Source organism: Lissotriton vulgaris, chromosome 7 (genome assembly GCF_964263255.1).
Source record: "Lissotriton vulgaris chromosome 7, aLisVul1.2, whole genome shotgun sequence".
NCBI lineage: Eukaryota > Metazoa > Chordata > Amphibia > Caudata > Salamandridae > Lissotriton > Lissotriton vulgaris.
Window position 1 is genome coordinate 890172073 of NC_141695.1, and position 21760 is coordinate 890193832.

Here is a 21760-nt window from a genome sequence, read left to right on the forward strand (position 1 = left end):
TAGTTACCTTCAAAAGTCTAAAATGGAAGTACACACTCAGGGGCATTTTTACAATAAAGTGGTGAAGCGTGTCATTAAGCTAAGAAAACTAACGACACGCTTCAACACTTTAGAAACGCAGGGCTGCACCATATTTACTAGAAACTGGTGCAGCCCTGCGTTTCCCCCTGGGCTGGTGCTAACCTTAGCTGCCTAGCGCTAACGCAGGAACTCTTGCACCATAGTGCAAGACTGCCTGTTTTGAGGGGAAGATTGTTTAGGTGCAGGAAGTTCACCTTTCTGCACATAGACAATCTTTAAATGCTGTTTTGTAACTTATAGGCAGCACACATAGAAACAGCAAAAACCAGGAGAAATAAAGCATTTCTCCGTGTTTTGCCTGTTTAAGACCAGTTTTCCCCTGGTCTTAATTTTGGCGCTGCCTCATATTTACGCTGCCCTTGTAAATAGGGGCAGCCTCAAAATCAATGCCCTTCCGTTTCACGCTATTTCAGTGTGAAAGGGTGCCTTATTTACAAGGCTGCCTTAAGCCACGTTAAGTGGGTTAAATCTTCCTTTTTATTAAGGCGAGGCCCCTATCACCATCACAACATCCCTGAAAGTGAAGTTGTTGTGGCGATAGGAGCTTCTAACTATGCCCCTCAATGTTACAGGGAGCAGTGCATCATTGTTTGCTCTGGAAAACATCAGCAAGGATGACTTGTTGAATTTGGGACTTGCGGTTTCTGATACGGGTTCACCGATTATATTCTATCCTTAACACAATCTGTAGGTGGCCGTCTTGCCAGAAGAGGTCACATGATCAGGGTGAACGTGCAGTGAGATTCTCTGTATTGACTGCCTTTTCAGTCCTCTATTCAAACAAGATTTTTCTCTGCCACTTTAAGGGATGAATCAAAATGTGTGTTCTCCTTGGGTACTGTAGGTCTGATTACTAGAGTCCCGGTATTCTCTATTTGGGCACAAATGAGAGTTTGATCCCGAATCAGGGCTACAAATAATACTGATGTCCTTCACTCTTGACTTGTTTGCCATGTCCACATTTCAACAGGAAAAATGCAGTGACATTTGCAAAGGCAAAATCCACAGTAGTCAGAGGTGCCAACTCCAATACTTCATGCTGTGCCTCATCTCTACCTCCTAAACTCGACACTGAGCTGTAACCTGTGGAAATACCACACCCTGCTGTTTCCCTGGGCAATATTACTGCATCAAAATATCCTAGAGATGCCCTTAATTTAGTATGGCAGTGCCTCACTTAAGAAAAAAATCACACTTCTACACGGTCATTAAATAGTGAAATTGGGCCTAAGGAAGTAAATCCGCTGGGGCAGTTAAAGTCTCAATGCACAGATGTGCCAGTAGGCATGGTTAAATATTTCCAACCAATAGGGCCAGGAAATAATACAGAAAAAACTGTTCGAGATCTCTATTAACAGTTAAATTCTCAAAACTCTCTCTGGACTCTGCTCTACTGCCAATTACCCCCAATGGCAGAGGCTAACAAGATCCTGGGCAATGGAAAACTGTGCTGGGAGAAAAGAGAACATGAAAGGTGAATGGGATCTGTGCACACCACCTGCATGCTACCAGGATGCTCTATACCTAGACTCATAACTACATAAAAACCATATAAAAAAGATTTTGCATGGACAAGGATGAATATGGTAAGGACATAACATCTTATGCATTCCCCCTCTTGGAACTGTTCTTTTTTTCAGTATTTCAAATCATGGATGCATCATTGGCTGCTTTTCCATTCCGTCCAGAACCCCTTGCAGAAAGAATCCAAGGCAGATGAAGAGGAAGAGTCTCCCATTACAGGTAACTTCACCTACTTATACCTATTAAACTCATACTAACTTCTAACATAGATGCCCCCCACAGACTGACATCTGCCCCGAGGAGAAGACAGAGATATATCAGCAGGCCGGTATCTATTGGCCTGGGAGAACTTTGCTAAGTGTCCCTCAAGCAAGACAGCCTCAGGGAAGTGATATGCTTCAAGCTTGGTTGTCAGCAAAGATGGAGGCTCTGAGTTTGGACAACTCGCTGTTATGTTATGTTTGGGTTCTGATGAACAGCGTTAATGTATTGGGCAGATATGGACGTACTGCGTTGGGTAGAAGATGATTTATTTCCCTTCCCTGTTCTTCATCCTTTACAGAAGCTCCAGTTTGGACCAAATGTCAGCTAGAGGCCGCCGGCAGAGGCGTTCATAGCCCACTTCTGGGTGCATGCCTTCCAGCGTGTGCTGAGAGTGGAGATTACCTCCCCAAGCAATGTTGTCACAGCACCGGTTTCTGCTCTTGTGTCTACAAGAATGGCACAAAGATCCCTGGAACCAGTACCCGTGGACAGCTAGACTGCAGTAAGTACCTGATCACTGTTCCTTTGCAGTCAAAAGACACTTGAGTGTGGAAAGAAATGAGTGTGGAAGGTGTGTGTTTAAGCACTAAAAAGGCATTCAGGATAGCTGGAAGCTGCATAGCGTGGCAATGCAAGTGTATTTCATGGAACCATCTAAGGACAAACCTCACCATGCAATCTGATCAGCTAGTAACTCTGGAGCCCGAAGTACCCATTGAGATTTAAGCTAGCATCAGTTAAATGTTCAAGCCAAGTATTTTGGCAATTATCATGAAGCAACAACATTTCATTGGCCTGTAACATGTTCGGTGTGGTACCTACACATATTCAACTGGTCGTCTCATCATGACAAGAGAGGTTCAGGGGATTCTTACTGATAGTCGAAAATGTGGAGTAAAGCTGACAGTGTTATATTTAAGATGTCTGTCAGTGACATTTCTTGGATATTGCTTGCACAAGGAAAAATGTTAGGGTGAGAAAGTGCCTCTTTTGATGTGGATAGACCCCACTTTTTGCCTGGTATTTGATGTGGTTTAGATTGTAGGGCAGAGGGCCCCTGCCAACTATGTCCCCTGTGCCACTGCTTCTTCCCTAAAAATGTTCCACAATTGTCCCTACAGGCCCCTGTAAGTCCCTGGTAAATGGTACCTGGGTACCTAATCCTTGGGACTGAAGAGGGCCCCTTAAGTAGCCCTCACCTAGGCCATGCAGACTGCAACTGCAGCATGTGTGACCTGGTACAGGCAAAACAACAAAGTCGACATGGTATACTTCCTGTGTGTCATGCCAACTAGTACTGCCTAAGGTATAGTTAAGTCACCCCTCTGGCTGGCCTTACAACCCTCAGGCAGTGTACACTGTATCCCAAGTGTGGGCATATCTGCATGAGCAGATATGCCCCAACAATATTTAAGTCCATTCTTAGGTATTGTAAGTGACAGGGAAGCCACGGAGAGTACATGGGCCATAAACTCAACAACTTGAGTTCCCCATCACCGTAATGGCTTATCTGAACCCAGGAGTGTTTGGTACCAAATTATTACACTCAATAAACTCACTCTGAGGCCAGTGTGGGATTAATTGAAATAAGTACTCAGTTGGCACCTCAGATGTGCTCCTTAAAAACCTAACTACCCCGATGTGGCCACAGACTGGCTTTAGGCAGCCTGCCACCACCAGAAATGTTTCTGGACCCCTAGGTCGAGAGCTTCTGCTCTCTGGGACCAGAAACAAAGTACATTCTGGGCAGAGGTGTCACACCTCCTCCTCCAGGATGGGTACAGTGCTCAGCAATGAGACCCCCAGCCTCTGCTGCTAGCAGCAGAGGGCAGCCCCCAGTTTACACCCACACTTTGGGCAGGAAAACCAGCAGGAAAACGTTGAAAGAATAGGAGTTGTGCCCACCTCAGCCAACTCCACCCCTAAGGTGAGGGAGGTGAGGTACACCTTTCAGTCCTCACCATCTTGAAGATGGGGAGAACCTCTCCAATCAGGGTTAGAACTATGCCCTCTCCCAAAGGACTTTGGCATAATTGAGGGTGTGGTCACCCCAGGACAGGTGCCCATTGGCCCTACCTGATTGTCCTTTAAAACACCCTTAAACGTAGTATTTAGGTGGCTCCCCAGTCCCCAAAACTAGTTCCAGCCAAAATAATGAAGAAGACGATGTGCAGAAGAAGACTGAAGACACCTACTGACTTGGTCCCAGCCCTACTGGCCTGTCTGCAGCCCTCACAAATGTTGTGAAGAAATAATGCCTGTCCAGCAGTCAGCAACCTCCACAAATCCTGGGAGGACTGCCGGACTCTGAAGAACACCAGAACTCCAGAGGACAGTGGCTCTGTCCACAAAGAAAACAACATCAATACTCTGGTGCCCTCTGGATCTGCGATCCTTGACCACTCTGCATCAACGCCTCTGCCTGTGTCCAGATGGCCCATCAATTCAGAAAAGGTTCCCCAGCGATCATGAGTCTAATCCCAGCATTGGCTGACCCCTCCTGGACTCCATGACAACGCCTGCAGTGGGAATCTAAAGGCTTACCCCGGCCGGCTCCGGTAAGAAGAATCCAAGGGACAACTCAGCACTTGAAGTTCCTGGACCTTGTGTAGCTCGACCTGTGGTGTCCCTACCACCCACAATACCTCATTTTAGCCAAAGACCTGTGCACACAAAGTAAAAAAAAACAGAGTATGTTCTTATTAGATACAAATGGACAAAAGGTTGCCACAAATTTTCTTGTTTCTTTTAATGCTTGTTTGCATAAAGACCAGCCAGCCGACACGTGTTTCGTCAGAGAACAGTCAACTCTGACTCTTCAGGGCTGGAAGTTAGAACAAAGGAAGTTCTCTCAGTAACACAAAAATACAGAAAAATCATGTCATGACATCACACCAAAACAAACTATCAAGACTAGTCCGGCAACAGTGGAAACATAGAGGGCTGTTTCTCAAATAGTAGTCTACTAAGTAATCACAAAACAATTATTGTACCGGAAGGTGGAATGGAGTGAGATCAGTCATCAAGTGAGTGCCAACATTTGTGAGTCCTGAAAGCACAACAGGTTGACAGGAATTCAAAAGGAATTTTATATTAGAGCCAAAACAGAGTATTGCAGGAAGAGAAAGACCATCTAGAATAACCCGTGCATGTGAAAAAGGGATAATCTACCATATGGACAGTTCCTCCGAGTACGGAGGAACTGTTCCAGGTTGGAGGACTTCAACACTCATGCCAGAAATCTGACCTCACAATTGGTGGAGAGACATTACCCGCGATCACTTATCAAGTGGTCTTGTAAGCGAGCGAATAACAACAATCGGAAAGCGCTGCTAGAACCGCCAGTTCCAAAAAGTCCTACCGATAGACTAACGTTCGCGAGTACCTTCAATACAAGAAGCAATAGCCTTCAGAAAATAATCAGGGAGTATTGGGGTATCCTCAATCACAGTAACGACAAGATTGCATTGCCCCAATTTGCTTTTAAAAGAGCAAATAGCATTCGGGATTGCCTAGTGCATACCCGTCCCAAAGAAACACCGAGGAGAATTTTGGGTACTCTGTGGGACTTACCACCTGCTGTTGGGCACCACCCTTGTGGTAACTGCTCAGTCTGCCCGTAAACTAAACATTCCACTGAGATCGATATAGGTACAGACAGGCCATGGTTACAAACTCATTTCACTAATTGAACAGTGATAATCTGATCTACCTGTTAACCTGTCCGTGCTCAACAAAATATGTGGGCATGACTACTCGCAAGGTGCGAACACGCATTTTGGACCATAAGAGCTCTTTTCGTTATAAGAAATCCATGACGCAATTGACCAGACATTTTTTAGAGAAACAACACGGGGAAGCAGAGTTTGAATGGAGGATCTTAGAGAAGCCATTCATACCTTCCCACATGAGTAATGTCTCTAGATACCTGTTCCTGAGTGAACAAAAATGGATTTATAAGCTCTGTGCAGATACAGTGGGACTGAACAATGACATACCTTGGAGTGCCCTGTAAACGAGATTTTACCACATCACTAGAGCTTGCCCATGAGGATACATGATCTAATCCTTTAGAGTGCCCTCCTGAATTGTTTTCACATCACTATAGCTTTCCAATCTGTAGTGATTCCTTTTTGTGATATCCTCTGGTGGGGTCTTACTGCACTTAATAGGTCGTATCAGTGGCTGATACTGCCTATATGACATGATTTGGCAGTCCAGGAACATTGATAACATTGACGCCTTCCTAATTGCGGTACATACATGCAACGCTGCATTGAGGTTGGCCCATATAAATAATGTGTCTTACACACTACACCACTGATGAATCTAATTGCTGCCTCTTGGGTAATGTAAGGGCGCGAGTGTATCCACGCTCTTGGTGCACGATTTTTTGACTCGATTCTGTGACTCGTTTCTGGCATTGTATTTAGTATGATCATCCTCTGGTGGAAACTCCACTAGTATTCCAAACGCACTACTTGAATTAAAGTATTACCAATAGACACAATTAATCCATTGTTACTTGTCCTAGTAATCACTCATGAGAATCTTTTCAAAAAGTATTCTTATATTTTTTCGAGCTGTACATTTATATTACAGATTCAAGAAACTGGTTAATTTTGTACATGATAGTGGACAAAACAAATACTTCAACGTTATTGTATAGTGATTGTAAAGACATAATCAATCATATAGATTACATCAAAACGTTAAAGACAAGCGAATGGTGAAAAAACATAATTTAAAATAAAAGCCCAATGCATTTCGGGAGGTTCACTTCTTCAGGGGCACTGCGGGCTGGCGGAACTACAAAAATGGCCACCGTGATGTCATTTTGTAGTCATTTTTGTAGTCCTGCGGAGTGATTCCATGCGCGTTGTCGTTTTCTACCGATGGTCAGTAATGCCAGATCCAAGAGCAGGCAGCTATAAAATATGAACAAACAGGATCTCGCAAGTAAGAGTCATAGCTTCCTTGCAAGCATAATCGATTATGTAATAAAAACGGGGCACATACAAACGAAGAAAAAGTAGTCCCTTTTGCACAAACTATACAAATACGTGTTTCTCCAGATCGGTGCCTCCCCCAAGCCTCAGGAGTGTTTGGTGGCACCGACGGAGAGGTAGGAACAAAAGAATAGGTCCTTTAACAAGCAGTAGTAGCCAGCCTATATCTAGAGTTACCAAGAGGGGTTGCTTAGGAGTATTAGTGGACTGATATTTGACTATTGATTAACCAAATACAGTAGAAGAGCCAATACAACAGGATTCTTGACATGGATAGACATTATTGTTTATCTCTGAATGAGTGAACTTAATAATTTTCAAATGGATTGTGTGCGTTTTAGATAAAAGATAGGCATTTGCGTGATGCAGGTCTAGGGAGCCTAGGGAGCGCTCCACCACTGAGTCAATTAGTGGGCAAGGATGACGAATATAACAGGGAGTTAGGATAGATATCTTTAGACTCTACTGAAGCAGTAGATATTTGATGTCTTCCCCTGTTTGCATCCACTTGATCCACAGAGCGGGGCCTCGTATACCTGAGCACGGTCCAGGTGAGGTGAGGTCCGGTCCCTTGTCATTTTGGGTGAGAAAAATGTATTGATTCATTTATTAGACATATAAGATATTATGGGAGCACATGTGTCTGTGGCTATTGTAACACACTGTATTAATAGAAGAATTATTTTTCCACAGATTGCTTTTGACATCCATTGACATGGAAGATTAGTACAAAACTGTTGGTACAGGTTGTATTGTTTTCAACCTTTAATATTTGTAACTTTTTCACAACTTTGTTTGGTGCATTATTTAGTACACACATAGCTTAACAGTTGCAAAAAGTAAAGAGCAGTGGCCCTGATAAAAGCCTAGGGACGCCTTGCCTGGTAGGCAGAAACATGTTGGCCCATATCGCGACAGATATTTGGTTCATACTGTCGTTTGCGCTGTTCTGGGATGTGTCTTGTTTTTCATTAAAATAGTTTGTTTAAGACATATCACCCTATTTTAATTCACCACTTCTGGTTAGTTGCACTGAGTTTTCACCATTTTTTCTCTACCATCAATAATTGGCTATTCAGTTGGTGGTTCATAGTTAACTGTGGACCAGATCCAGTATCAATAACTTACTGTGTGGCATGTGGTCTCAATGATCAAAGGACCTGCCAGTTCACAAGTTGGACAGCCAAATGATATGATTGATTACCTGGTCTGTTTGATGGTTATCCACTATGAGATGATCTGGATCTTGTCGACCAGTTTTTGAAGTAGTTCCACATTTTGTGTTCTTAGTCCATTACACTTGTGCTACTTCTTTTTCTTGCTCCTTGCAATTTGCTCAACGGTGACTGTAGCACCCACTGACATAGTGATATCAATTAAGGCCAGAATAATTGGCTTGTAGACCGATTTGGTTCTTTGTGTTGTTCAAACCAAAAATATCATCTTCAAAACACGATATATAGGCTGAATCGCCGCACAATATGGCAAGAACTGTATGCTCTATATGAGTATACAAACCGAAATTATTGTAATTCACCATAACATTATTGCAGTATCAAGAAAAAATGCTATCCATGGAAGGGGGGAGAAGAACCGGAAGAAAAATATGATCCCCACTAATCCTATGTAGGGGACTTCAAAACGGCAAACATAATTTGCTTCAAGTCGAGAAAGGGAAATATCATCAAAAATGTGAGTACAGTACTCCACGAAGAGATGATGAAATACAGCACAAAAATTACACCTGTGCCCCTTGCTATTAGGAAAACCAGGTGATATAGAATGTGTGAAATGTAAATATTGACCTAGTCACACTAATTACCCACTGTGCCTGCCAGAGTGTTGAAATAAGGGTGGATTGGTGACATAATAGGTCATAGTAGTCTAACAATGACAAAATAGATGGTTACAATCCAAATGTTACAGAAATAGGCACTACATCCTTCTTACCATGTGTATACATAACATAACTGAAATATTATTTAGTCAAATCCAAGGTTACTGCGATGGCGAAACATCCAATTATTGCATGCAAACAAATTACATTGGTAGGGGAGCAAGGTAGATATGGAAACATAGGAAAAAAGGGAAATAAATTGCACAATCAACTATTAGAATGCCACAAATATCTTTATTTTCTTTTCATTTTCCCCTTGTCTTAAATTTCTATATCTATTAGGACTGGGGTATGTACCTTGCAGGTGTCTTTTTTAATTAGAAGTTTGTAGTGATTTACTTTGGTTTTTATCATGGGTAGCACACATCTTTGATGGTGTATTATCAAGTTGATATCAATACACTCCCTTTTTCACACGCACGGGTTATTCTAGATGGTCTTTCTCTTCCTGCAATACTCTTTTTAACTCTGTTTTGGCTTCAATATAAAATGCCTTTTGAATTCCTGTCAACCTGTTGTGCTTGCAGGACTCACAAATTTTGGCACTCACTTGATGACTGATCTCACTTCTTTCCACCTTCTGGTACATTAATTGTTTTGTGCTTACTTAGTAGACTACTATTTGAGAAACAGCCACCTATGTTTCCACTGTTGCCGGACTAGTCTTGATAGTTTGTTTTGGTGTGATGTCATGACATGATTTTTCTGTACTGGTGTGTTACTGAGAGAACTTCCTTTGTTCTAACTTCCAGCCCTGAAAAGTCAGAGTTGACTGTTCTCTGACGAAACACGTGTCGGCTGGCTGGTATCTAATAAGAACATACTCTGTTTTTTTTACTTTATGTGTGCACAGGTCTTTGGCTACATTTTGTATGGGTTTGAAGTTCCAAACACTAGTTAAGGGGTCAATAGGGTTACCCCTTTCCTGTCAGCACCATATCACTCAGTTCTAGGTCTATTTAACAGCCAAGTATCCTGCAGAGCGCAAGTGTTCCCTTTATACTAAAAACCCTTTCTGTTGTTATCACCCACAATACCTCAACTTACCTCTGCTGCTGCTGATTTCCTTTGTGTTCGACGTCTGCAACCCGTCTGTCCAACCGAGTGTCTCCATTGAAAAGCATTGGGTGCCTGATGCTGTATTTGCACCCTGCACCCGGGTCTCCCTGTACAACTGATGGTGTATGATTGGTTCTGCCTTGTGGCCCTCCTGTGCTTGCTCTAACCCCCAAAGCTTGGACCCTGCAACCGATTTCCTTGCCTGCAAGCATTGTGTCTTCAATCACCCCCCAGTCTCCATTGAAATGCATTGGGCCTTTCTTCGAATTTCACCTCTGCACCTGGCCGCTTCTGTGCCACTGGTGGTGCAGACGGTGTGCTTACCTGAGCTGTGCCCTCTACTGATCTTAAACCCGAAAGACTGGAACAGTAAGTTGGGTACATACCCATGAAACCGCATTGTTGTTTTCCTCCATAGGTTAACATTGAATTGTTTGACAATTGCACTAAGTGTCGACTTTTGAAAGACTAAAGTACTTTTTTCTGAAAACGTACTTACCTTTTTGCTAAAATCTTGGTCTTAAAATATAGTTTAATCAAAGCTTATTTTTATAAAATTGGTGTGGATCTCCTTATTGAGCTGTGTGATATTTATTGGTCATTGTGTTCACAACAAGTGTCTTACACTCCTCTGTGTTAGGCCTAAGGCTCCTCGGCCACACTACCACAAATAGAGCACTTTTGATTTGCATTGAGTCCTATACACTTTTGGGGGAATCTCTGGACTCTGTGCACGGTATAATCACCTGGTCATATACAATATACAGAGCCAGCTCCCTACATAGTAATTAACCAGTTGCAGCTTCTAAAAGTGAAGGCTGACTGACGAATCAAGCATTGGCAATGTCAGTAGTTCTGATTTTATTGTGCTAACAGATGCAAACATAGCTATGCGCAAATGCTATATAAACAAATGCTGTTAAGGCCAGACCTGTTGACTTTACCAAGGATGGAAAAAAATAGCAAAAAAAATTGCTGTCCGTATACAAAGCATTAAAGGGATCCATAATTGAATGTTACAAAAATTGTGATGATTAAGTGTATTGCTTAGATTTAACCCCTTCACTGCGGCAGCTATTCCGCCGCAGTGCTAAGGGGGCGCGGCGGCCGCATGCTGGTGAGGGAACCGCTCAGTCACCAGCTTCGGTTGAGCTATGCTCATGACGGAGCGGTTCCGTCATGGCCCGCCCCGCTCAATAGAATGCTCAGCGCAGGCGCGGAATTCGCGCCGCGCAGGCGTTCCGAGCGGGCCATGATGGAACCGCTCCGTCATTAGCGCAGCGCACCCGCAGCTGATGACGGAGCGGTTCGGTCATCAGCGTCCAAGGGGTTAAAATAGTCCCTCATGCATTCAATTGGAAGCACATTCTAGGTAAGGAAATGAAAAACCAAACAACTAATAGCAAGAGAGGAGCTGCTGCAGTCCTACATAGAGGAAAGATAAATGAGAGCATTCTATGAAGTGTTCATTGGGGCTGTTGCTGGTCTTTATCATATAGAGACACCTTAGGGTTTCTGTGGGCCACGGTCTTGTCAGCCCATGCCCTTTCCACACTGTACCAATGGAACAAATAGAAACCTGCGACAACCACCTGAAAAGGTATCCATGCAGTTCGCTGAGGCACAGAAACTATCCCAAGGTTGACATTTGGTGTTACCATCATTGATTGTCACCTCACTGCATGCTACTTAAGGTTTTAAGGGCATGGATGGATGAAGAAGCAGTGTGGACATTTGTAAAGGGAGCCAGGGCAAGTAGCATGTGTACCTTGATATGAGGGCCCTACAGATGGTACTAGCATCCCAAAGCATCCTTGCTAGGAATTGACTTGCCCAATCTGAGGCAAGTGTCCAGGAATGGATTACTCGCATAAATCTGAACAACAAGCCTGGTATCAAAACAGAAAGAGTGAATATGGGAGACTGTGTGGAAGCTTGCGGGTGGTTTAAGGCATGCCCTCTTTGACGAGGGCCAACCACAGCAGGCCTTTCACACCAGGGTAGTCTGACCCTCTGATTTCTGTATCCCTAGGTTTTCTGGATCGTGAAGGATCCACTCTGGGCTGGATGATGGAGGACAATCTTCAAGAATCAACTCTTGGTAATCTGTTTCCCATTCTCATCTGTGCCATTTATATGTTTTAAATATATTCACTACTAAAGTGCACTATCACCCACTGGCTTCGTGATGATAGAGAAAATAGTCTGACAAGGCCTCCAGTAACGCACTTAGACACAAAACCACATTAACGTACACCACTTATTCTTAAATATTTTTCTTTCTTTCCAATTGGACAGTCAGTGGACAATAGTTCAAAAGTGGGTAGCCATAGGCAGATGTGACCAGTAAGTTTGCTGTCTTCAAACAGCACGAAATGTCTTTGTGATGTCTCCACTGCTGTTTGTGTATTCCTATTATGTCACGTTTGCCAATCACTCATGAGAGAAAAACTCCCAAATAATTAATTAATGGTCCGCTGAGCACCCTTCTCATCCTGTTGTCTGAAAGCAAATCACAGAATAATTCATTGAGAGTATTCTGGAATCTTCTTTTATTTCTCCATTCTAGCGAACATGTTTCATCATCAACGGACTTCATCAGGGCTAGAAAACATATAATCTAAATTACTATATCATAATTATATTACATTTGTTCAAAAAATGTTGTGCTCAAAACAGCAAGGCAAAAGAAGAAACTCAAAATGGTGTGATAAAATTCAATTCAGTACCAGGTTTATAGATGGTATCCTAAAGATATGGATGGGTAGTGAGCATGAACTCTTTGAATTTTTCTCACACTTGAATCAAAATGACAAAAATATGAGCTTTAATATATGTATGTATATATATATATATATATATATATATATTAAAGCTCATATTTTTGTCATTTTGATTCAAGTGAGAAAAAAAATATATATATATATATTATATATATATATATATATATATATATATATATATATATATATATATATATATACGCCAGTAGGTAGATATAGTTAGGGCTTAGTTTCCATAGGAAATCCGTAACATTCTATTTGAAATAACTTTGGCGCCGGTCGACGAATCTTCGCAAAATTCTCCAACAAGATAGGGCGCTCTGCTCCTTCCCTGAAAGTTTCGGGGGGATTCGTCAAGCGGGGGCCGAGAAATAAGGGGGGTCCCAAAACGTGTTTTCCCCATGCTAATTTCCATAGGGACCTTTAGACACGGCTACAGCCCGAACGGCTGAATGGAATTACACCAAACTTGGCAAAATGGTAGGGCCTGGTATGCAGATGTGCCTTTTCTATATTTGGTGAAAATCCCTCCAGTAGTTGTTGAGAAAATTGAATTCGAGCAAATTATATATCTATATGCGCTCAACATTCTATTGGGAATAACTTTGGCGCCGATTGAGGAATCTGTGTGTAATTTTCCAGAATTTTGGCCAGCTCCGCTCCGCTCCTTCCCTGAAAGTTTCGGGGGAATTCGTCAAGCGGGGGCCGAAAGGGGGGTCCCAAAACGGGTTTTCCCCATGTTAATTTCCATAGGGACCTTTAGACACGGCTACAGCCTGAACGGCTAAATGGAATTACATTAAACTTGGCAAAATGGTAGGGCCTGGTATGCAGATGTGCCTTTGCTATGTTTGGTGAAAATCCCTCCAGTAGTTCTTGAGAAAATTGAATTTGAAATTTTTCAAATGGCATTTTCTATGGGACCTTTAGACACGGCTACAGCCCGAACGGCTGAACGGAATTACACCAAACTTGGCAAAATGGTAGGGACAGGTATGCAGTAGTGCCTTGTCTATATTTGATGAAAATCCCTCCAGTAGTTGTTGAGAAAATTGAATTTGAGCAAATTATATATCTATATGTGCTCACCGTACGTGTACGGTACGCGTACGGTACGCGTACGGTGAGCACATATAGATATATATGTACGCGTACCCTTACGTGCGCGAGCGAGTGTCTGAATGGCTGGCAGTCGACTGTCAACATTCCAAACTGTCCAAACCAGGAAGTGTTGGCCACCATCTTGTTTTTCAGAAGAACTGAGGCACCAGAGAGCCCAAAACAAGAGTGGAAAACACGAAAAGGGGGCAGGGTAGAGACCCCTCAACCCTCTAGCCCTTCCCAAAAGGACCCCAAGGGCAAAAAATAAAAATAAAATTCAAAAACATCGCGGGGTATGCGCACCGTACGCGTACAGTACGCGTACCGTGCGCGTAGCCCGCAATTTAAATTATTTTTTTTTTTTGCAAGAATGTGACGTCTGGATGAAAGACAGCTGTTTGAAGCTCAACTCTGAGAAGACCGAGGTCCTCATCCTCGGACCCTATACCTCCGCTTGAGACAACACCTGGTGAGCCGCCACCCTCGGGAGCCCGCCCACCGCCACAGACCATGCACAAAACCTCGGCATCATCCTCGAATCCTCCCTCTCCATGAACCCCCAGATCAACACGTCGCCTCCACCAGTTTCAACTGCCTAGGCATCCTCTGCAAGATTTTCAAATGGATCCCCCCGACTGCAGCAGAACCGTCACCCATGCACTCATAACCAGCAGACTGGACTATGGCAACGCCCTATGTGCCGGTATCAACAGAACCCTTCGACAAAAACTCCAAACCATCCAGAACGCCCCAGCCAGACTCATCCTCGGGACACCGCTTCACGAACACATGACCCAACACCTACGAGACCTACACTGGCTCCCCGTCAAGAAGAGGGTCACCTTCAAAGTCCTCACCCACACCTACAAATCACTCAACAACATCGGACCCAAATACCTCAATGAGAGATTATCCTTTCACGCACCCAATCCGCCGACCTCGCCCTGGTAGAAGTCCCCCCCCATCCGCAGAAACAGAACAGGCGGGAGAGCCTTCTCCCACATCACAGCCAAGACCTGAAACAAGCTCCCTGTGAACATCAGATGCTCCCCGACCCTGCACTCGTTCAGGAAGGACCTCAAGAAATGGCTCTTCAACTGATCCAGAACTGCCCCACCCCCCTACCCCACGAGTGCCTAGAGACCTCACGGGTGAGAAGCGCGCTATATAAAACCCTGATTGATTGATTGATTGATGTCAGCATTTGGATCTAGAGAGGACTTTGTGATCTCATCAGATCTTGTCAACTGTACCACCCGTTTCTATTTTAAATATCTACACAACCAGCAGCTGCCCATGCAGGTAAAAGCGGGGGCCGGGTGAGGGGGTATTTTGAAAGACGACGACAAGGGGAAAATATTTATTTAATACATTTTCCCTTGTGGACATTTGTCTAATCCCCAACTCTGCTCCACCGTTCTTACCTGCACGGGGCTTGGGTGTACACGACTCCCGAATTGAGCATGTGGTTGATCCTCCGTTATACAGAGACCTTTTAAGGCATGGGCAAAGTGGACTCTTGACAACGGCCCCAGTCTCTCAGGGGGCCCCCTGATAGAGCCAGCTCTGTTCTGCTGAATCTTACCCGGATGACCTTGAATAATTCTTAAACAGATTGTTTTAAATACAATTTTCATTTAATCTGGTTTAATGTGGTTGATGTGTGAGAGTCTGTTAGTCAGTTTGCAAAGAAATGTTGTCTTTATGTTTCATGCAACATCTATAAAAAAAAGGTCCTTTTAGATCAAAAGATGAGCTCACATATGAGAAATGGGAGGGTGTCAAACAATTTATTTGCAGTAATATTAGTGAGCTGCTGCTGTAATACAATATCGAAAACACGTCACTATCTCTGAATATTCTAAGTAAATACATTTAAAATTTGGACAGTGTGCCTGTGCACTGCAAGTGAGCTGGCAAAGAATGCATGGAAGAGCTGACATTGTTTCGTAAATTCAAAGCTGTATCGAATAGGGGCCCCCAAATTATGTTAGGCCCACGGCCCCCAAAATCCTTAAGATGTCACTGCCCCTATAAAGATTTGAAAAATAGTTGCATACAAAGCACTGGAGCAGAGAGCTGATTGAATACTTTTTCTTCATACATTTTATACTATGCTGTCACAGCTGGTAAAAAATACATGTAAATCTGTGTTTTAGGTTTGAAAATTGACTGGGAGTGTGCTGCCAAGAATTACAGTGATTTGTAGGTATGGAGGACCTTGGTGGGGGCGTGGCCAAGACACGGATGGGAACGGACGTGTGAGCACAGAGCTCCGCGCCGACCCCGACCCTGATCCTGTAGAGGGGCTGTCCAAGAAGCCCCACCAATGACCTCAGCGGAGTAGTAAGGGTGCCTGGGGACTCCGGTGCTGCTATCTCGGCGATTGAGGGACGCTGCAGTGGGGCGATCAGCGAGGGGCCGCCCGCACCCAAGTTGGACACAAGATGGCGGTGTGAAGGCTCCGGCTGCCTGTTGGTGCTATGGAGCCCGTGAAGCTCTGAAGGGGACCTGGTGCAGCGGGACTGATCTGACGCCGCTGGATACCGTGTCTGGTAGCGGGAGTGACGAGGCGACGAGATGCAGAGGGCTTGGGGTCGTGGCGGCCGACTGCGACCAAAATGGCGGCCGCTTTGAATTGGGCTGAGGACTGCTGTGGCGAGGACCTGCAGCGGCCAGCAGAGCTGGATGAGTGGTGTACCGCTGCTTCGCCCAGGCGGCTTACAGGTACCGGAGTAGGAGGCACATCTCAGGCAGTGAAGGGAGCTCGGCAGCAGGCGGCCCCCCTCCCTCTATGCTTCGGGAGTGGTGGCAGAGGCGCTGCGTGAGACGGTACGAGGGAGCGAGGCCCAGTGCGGATCGGATCGCGGATCCACCGGGGCTCAGCCGGCATTGTGGAGGGCCCCCTGCAGGTGACAGTTGGAGCGGCCATTGGGGGAGCAGCCTGGAACTACACCCGGGGCTGGCGGCGGTGTTGGCTAATTGCAGGCAGTGCAGAGTTTGCCTGATGGTGGAGAGGCGGTCTGACTAGAGGCAGTTGGAACATGGGAGACAGCTGAATTAAGACCACCTGGCGACATCATAGGGGAACTAGGGACCTGAGAAGATTCTGGCATACAGATTCAGCGGAGCGCTGAGACCGCAGCGAGCAGGTCCTGAGTACAGCCTTGGCGCTGGGGCACTAGTGTGGCGCTGACCCTGTGGAGAGCGCGGAGGGACTGAGGTACTGTGTGTGGTGTGGCCTGTTCGATGGGACGCTCGGGGGGGGGCAGCTCAGCCACAGTGCAAATCTTGATAATGCAGTGACCTCCCCATCTTGAGACCTTCCCAGGCGGCAATAGAGTGGGAGGATGGAGTGACGGTGCTTGACTAGTGGGCAGGGCACTGTGAAAGAACGTAACAGATTTGTAGGCTGGAGAGGGTACGAGGGCGGCTACCAGTGGGAGTAGTGAGCAGAGCGAACTGGAGGCTCTGACCGGTGCGGGGTGACGCCACTTATCTGGCAGGTGGCACAGCGGAAGACCATGCCCACCGCTGATGAGTGAGGCAGAACACCGCAAGACCCTGCCACGAAGGGAACGTGGGGGCCATTGACAACTGTCATTGTGTGAGCTTCACATCGGGTGGAGACTCGGAGGCCTGATCGACTGCCGGCCTGAACTGAGGGCTGGACCGGGGCAGTGCTTAGGACTGGTAGAGAGCGGAGTGCGGCTCTGTCTGGGGGTGCCTTTGGAAGAGGGTGAAGACCACCTGCTCGGGCTGTGGCGGGAGATCTCGCTAAAAGGTCGCGACTGATAGTGGACCCACCCCTGGGGGAGTGCGGGATTAACAACCTTGTGAGATCATGGGTAAGACAAGGGGGAAGCAGGTGGGAGCGCCCAAGGAGCAGGATGAGGAGACAATGTCTGGAGAGGCTTCCAAGGGTATGCAAGTACAATCGGAGGGGATGCTCCAGCAGCAGGTTGACCAAATACTAAAGGCCATTACGGATACCAGGGAAGCACTGCAGTTGGACATTGCACATGTGACGCAGGGATTGGGGCTGCTTCGGGCGAACCATGCCAAACTGGAAGATAGGGTGAAACAAACGGAAACGGCTGTGGAAACCTTGGGGCCTGCTCAGAAGTTGATGGAGGTGCAGATCTCGGACTTCCAGACTAGACTGCAAACACTGGAGAGGCAGGCAGAGGACGCGGAAGGGTGGAACCGGAGAAACAATATTCGCGTAGTGGGACTGCCTGAGGGAGCTGAAGGAACCAACATGGTAGACTTCCTAGAGGAGTGGCTGAAGGCAACTGTTGCAACAGAGGGTCTATCATTTTTTTTTACATTGGAAAGGGGTCACAGGCTGCCAGCCAAGCCCCTGTCTCCTGGGAGACCGCCGAGGCAGGTAGTGGCCAGACTGCTCCATTATAAAGACAGGGATCTCCTGCTGAACAGAGCAAGGACGGCTGGACCCTATACAGTGGGCAACAGCAAGGTGGCACTATTCCCGGACTACACGCTTGAGGTTCAGCGCTGAAGGGTGTCGTTTGTGGCAGTTAAGAGAGTATTGCAGGACAAAGGTAACTATACTCTCTAATGTACCCGGCACGTCTGAAGATCATGATGGATGGCTAGATGTCCTTTCACGACAGCCCGGAGGCGGCTTGGGACTGGCTGGAGTTTTATAAAGCATGTATCGGAGACCTAGGAAATGGTGTGGGGGATGAGACAGAGGGGCCTCATCCTTGCAGGCTGAGACGCAATCTGAGACGTCAACCGACAGCCCAGAGGCCGACAGTGACACAAACGGAGACGGAAAGGGCAGCAGCGCTGCACGCTGTCACAGCCATTTCACAGATGTGAGGGGGCACCCCCCCCTGCAAGGTCGGAATCAGAAGATGGGTCTCTAGAGGAGGATAATGAGCACTCGGAAGCTGGGAGTTTGAAGTTGCCACAAGTGACTGCTGGGAGGGCGGATGAAATCATAGATGGGTGATGTTTACTCTGGCTGGACATGAGGTGGGCTCTGGTGTGTGGGGGGGGAAGAGAAGGGGTCCTGCAGGGGACGAGGTTGACTGGGGTCTGTGGCATGTGGGGGGGGGGGCGGTAGAAATGTGCTGTGAAAAATGAGGCGATACGAGGCCACGGAGGTCTGGGGCTTGAGCACGGGCTGGAGGTCTGTCGAGCGTCCCGTTCTCTGAGGCTGAGGGCTCACCTCCCATACGTTTGGGTGGGAGTAGGTCCCTGAGAATGTCAGGGAGTGGTTAGATTTGTAGTTTGGATGGGTTCGAATGTTGTAGCACCTGTTCTGAGGGGGGTTGGGCTAGGTTTGGGGGGTAGTTAGAGATATCGGTGTGATCATTGATAGAGGGCGGGTGCGGGGGAAGGTCTATCTGACTCATGGGGGCATTGCATGATCTGAAATGTATAACTTGAAATGTGCGAGGGCTTCACTCCATGCAGAGGCATCACAAGGTACATGCATTCCTAGTTAGGCGGGTGGTGCAGGTGGCACTCTTCCAAGAAACGCATATCAGCCGGTCCGAGGGTGCGGCATTAAGGAAGAGATGGAGAGGGCAGGTATTTTGCACAACTTATTCGGCATACGCAAGTGGCGCCCTGGTGTGGATAGGAGCAGGGATCCCGTTTCAGCCCACACAGCAACTGATTGACCCAGAGGGGAGGTTTGTGGCGGTGATAGGGAGGTTCAACAGAGTGGATGTGACATTGTGCAGTGTGTATGCCCCGAATGTTGACCCGTCGTCCTTCTTTGAGAGCCTGTCGGGGAGCTTGGCGTCCTATTTGACCGGGGCGACCATATTTGGGGGGGATTTTAACTCCATTGCAGATGGGGGCAAGGACAGGTCCCACCCTCCGCTTTCGGGTGCCCCAGTAATTCGGAACTCCAAAGCGAGAAGAACGTGGCAAACTAATTGGGGCCTCGTCGGCGTTTGGCGGGCCCAGCACATGGAGGAAAAGGATTATTCTTATTATTTTAGCATCCACGATCTGCATGTGCGATTGGATGCCATTCTGTGCACCCCAGATGTCCACGCCAAGGTGATAGATAGCGAATACTTAGCGAGGACAATTTCGGACCATAATGCCCTGTTAGTGCGGATACGATGGACCCGAGAGAGGCCACTTATACCGACCTGGCGGCTCAGACCGGAGGCGTTGGAAGATCCAGTCTTTGGGGGAGAGTTGGAGGTGGGCATTACCCAATATTTTGCGGAGAACGAGGGGACGGCGGCGGCGGCAGTAGAGTGGGATGCATTTAAGTTCGTGTTCAGGGGTGTCTGCATTAGCAAGGTGGCGGGGGTAAGGAGGACGCTACTAGTGGACCTGGAAAGTGCAGAGAGCAAACTGAGGGGAGCGGAAAGGGACCGGCCGGGAAGACCCGGGGCAGGCAAAGCATTGCTAGAGGCTAAGGAAGCAGTTGCGGTGCAGATGGAGAGTTTGCGCTCATTCGATTAGAAGAATTATAGAGCACGGACGCATGCAGAGGGGGACAAATCAGGCACTCTGTTGGCGTGGTTGCCCACTCCGCTGCCGAGGGGCGAACCGATACTAGGTTTGGGGGCAGCCACGGCGGAGTTGCTATATACGCAGATGGCGATTAATGGGCGGTTCCTCAGGTACTATGCAGATCTATACTGCACTCAACTGGCCGTGGATGTAGAGGACATAGAGGGTTATTTGGAAGGATTCCCAATGCCGCACTTGAGCAAGGAACAGGGAGATTCGCTGGGCGGTGAGATCACGGTGGGCGAGATTCAGAGCGCAATCGAGCACATGGCCCGCAACTAGACACCTGGGGTGGATGGCCTGCCTATTGAATTTTATTCAAAGTATGTGGACTTGCTGGCCCTGCGACAGCAAGTAGTCTATAAGGAGGCATACGCAGTGGGACCGTTGCCTGGGACTACTAGGGAGGCTATTGTCGTTCCCCTCTTGAAGCCGGGTAGGGACGCATCGGATGTGAAGGCCTGTCGCCCACTCTCAATGTTGGCAACTGATTACAAAATCCTGAGCAGGATACTGGCAACACGCTTACTCCCGCACATGACGCAATTGGTGCACCGGGACCAGTCGGGTTTCATCCCTAAACGCAGCACGGCTGTTAATGTAAGGCGTTTATTGCGAATATTTGAGTACTGCTCTAGCTGACACGGAAGGCCCTGATTTTATCGTTGGACATAGAGAAGGCATTTGATAGCCTGGAATGGCCGTATCTTTTTCAGGTAATGGGCAGAATGGGGTTGGGCGAAACGTTTGTAAAATGGACTCGTATATTATGACTCGGCGCGGGTGCGGACAGAGGGGACGGTGTCAGAGCCTTTTTCAGTGGGACGAGGGACAAGACATGGCTGCCCGCTGTCTCCACTCCTGTTTGCGTTGGCAATGAAACCACTGGCAATACAAGCAAGGTCTGGGAGGCGCTATACTGGGATAGGGATCCGTGGGGTTGTACATTATATATAATTTTACGTGGATGATCTACTGATGTTTCTGGCTGAGCCTGATGAGATCGATACGGGGCAATAGAGCTGTTGAGGATGTTTGGGGAGATGTCCGGGTCATGCGTGAACTGGGAGAAGACTTGCATTTTTCCGGCTTGCAGGGAAAGTCAACTCCTGCGGGACTGAAGGGGATGAGATGGGAGCCTCGTTGCCTACAATACTTGAGTACTAACATCTACCATGAACAGGTGGATTTATTGGAGGGCAATGTGAGCAGGGCAGTGCAAGGGATCAAAGGGAGTATGGAGTTCTGGGGCACATTGCCGCTCTCGGTTGCGGGTAGTGGCGCTCCTGAAGATGGTGGTGCCGCCTAGACTTTTTTATTATTTTAGAACACTGCCGGTCGGGGTTCCAGGCTCGGTGTTCAGAGAGCTGCGGTCCTTAGTGGGGGTTTTCTGTGGAGCACCGGTAGGCAGCGGGTTGCTCTGACCGAGATGATGAGGCCTAGGAGCACGGGAGGATGGGCGGTCCCGGACTTTGAAGGATATTATTTGACGGCTCAGCTGCAGTGGCTCACGCAGGCAGTAGCTAGGG

General features: G+C 46.9%; 1 protein-coding gene across 4 annotated transcripts in view; it reads left to right on the top strand.

The window, feature by feature from the left end:
* Nucleotides 1–21760, top strand: part of CD74 (CD74 molecule) — a 60038-nt gene that overhangs the window by 35371 nt on the left and 2907 nt on the right. For 2 of the 4 annotated variants that reach the window (XR_015297542.1, XM_086931300.1), the window contains exons 6-8: nt 1722–1824; nt 2168–2371; nt 11867–11935. Coding sequence is in view for 2 of the 4 variants with exons in the window: in XM_086931300.1 (XP_086787426.1) it covers nt 1722–1824; nt 2168–2371; nt 11867–11935 (376 nt within the window). In the remaining 2 variants the exon portion in view is untranslated. The remainder of the gene's footprint in view (nt 1–1721; nt 1825–2167; nt 2372–11866; nt 11936–21760) is intronic. The other 2 variants (XR_015297543.1, XM_086931301.1) reach the window with 1 other exon arrangement.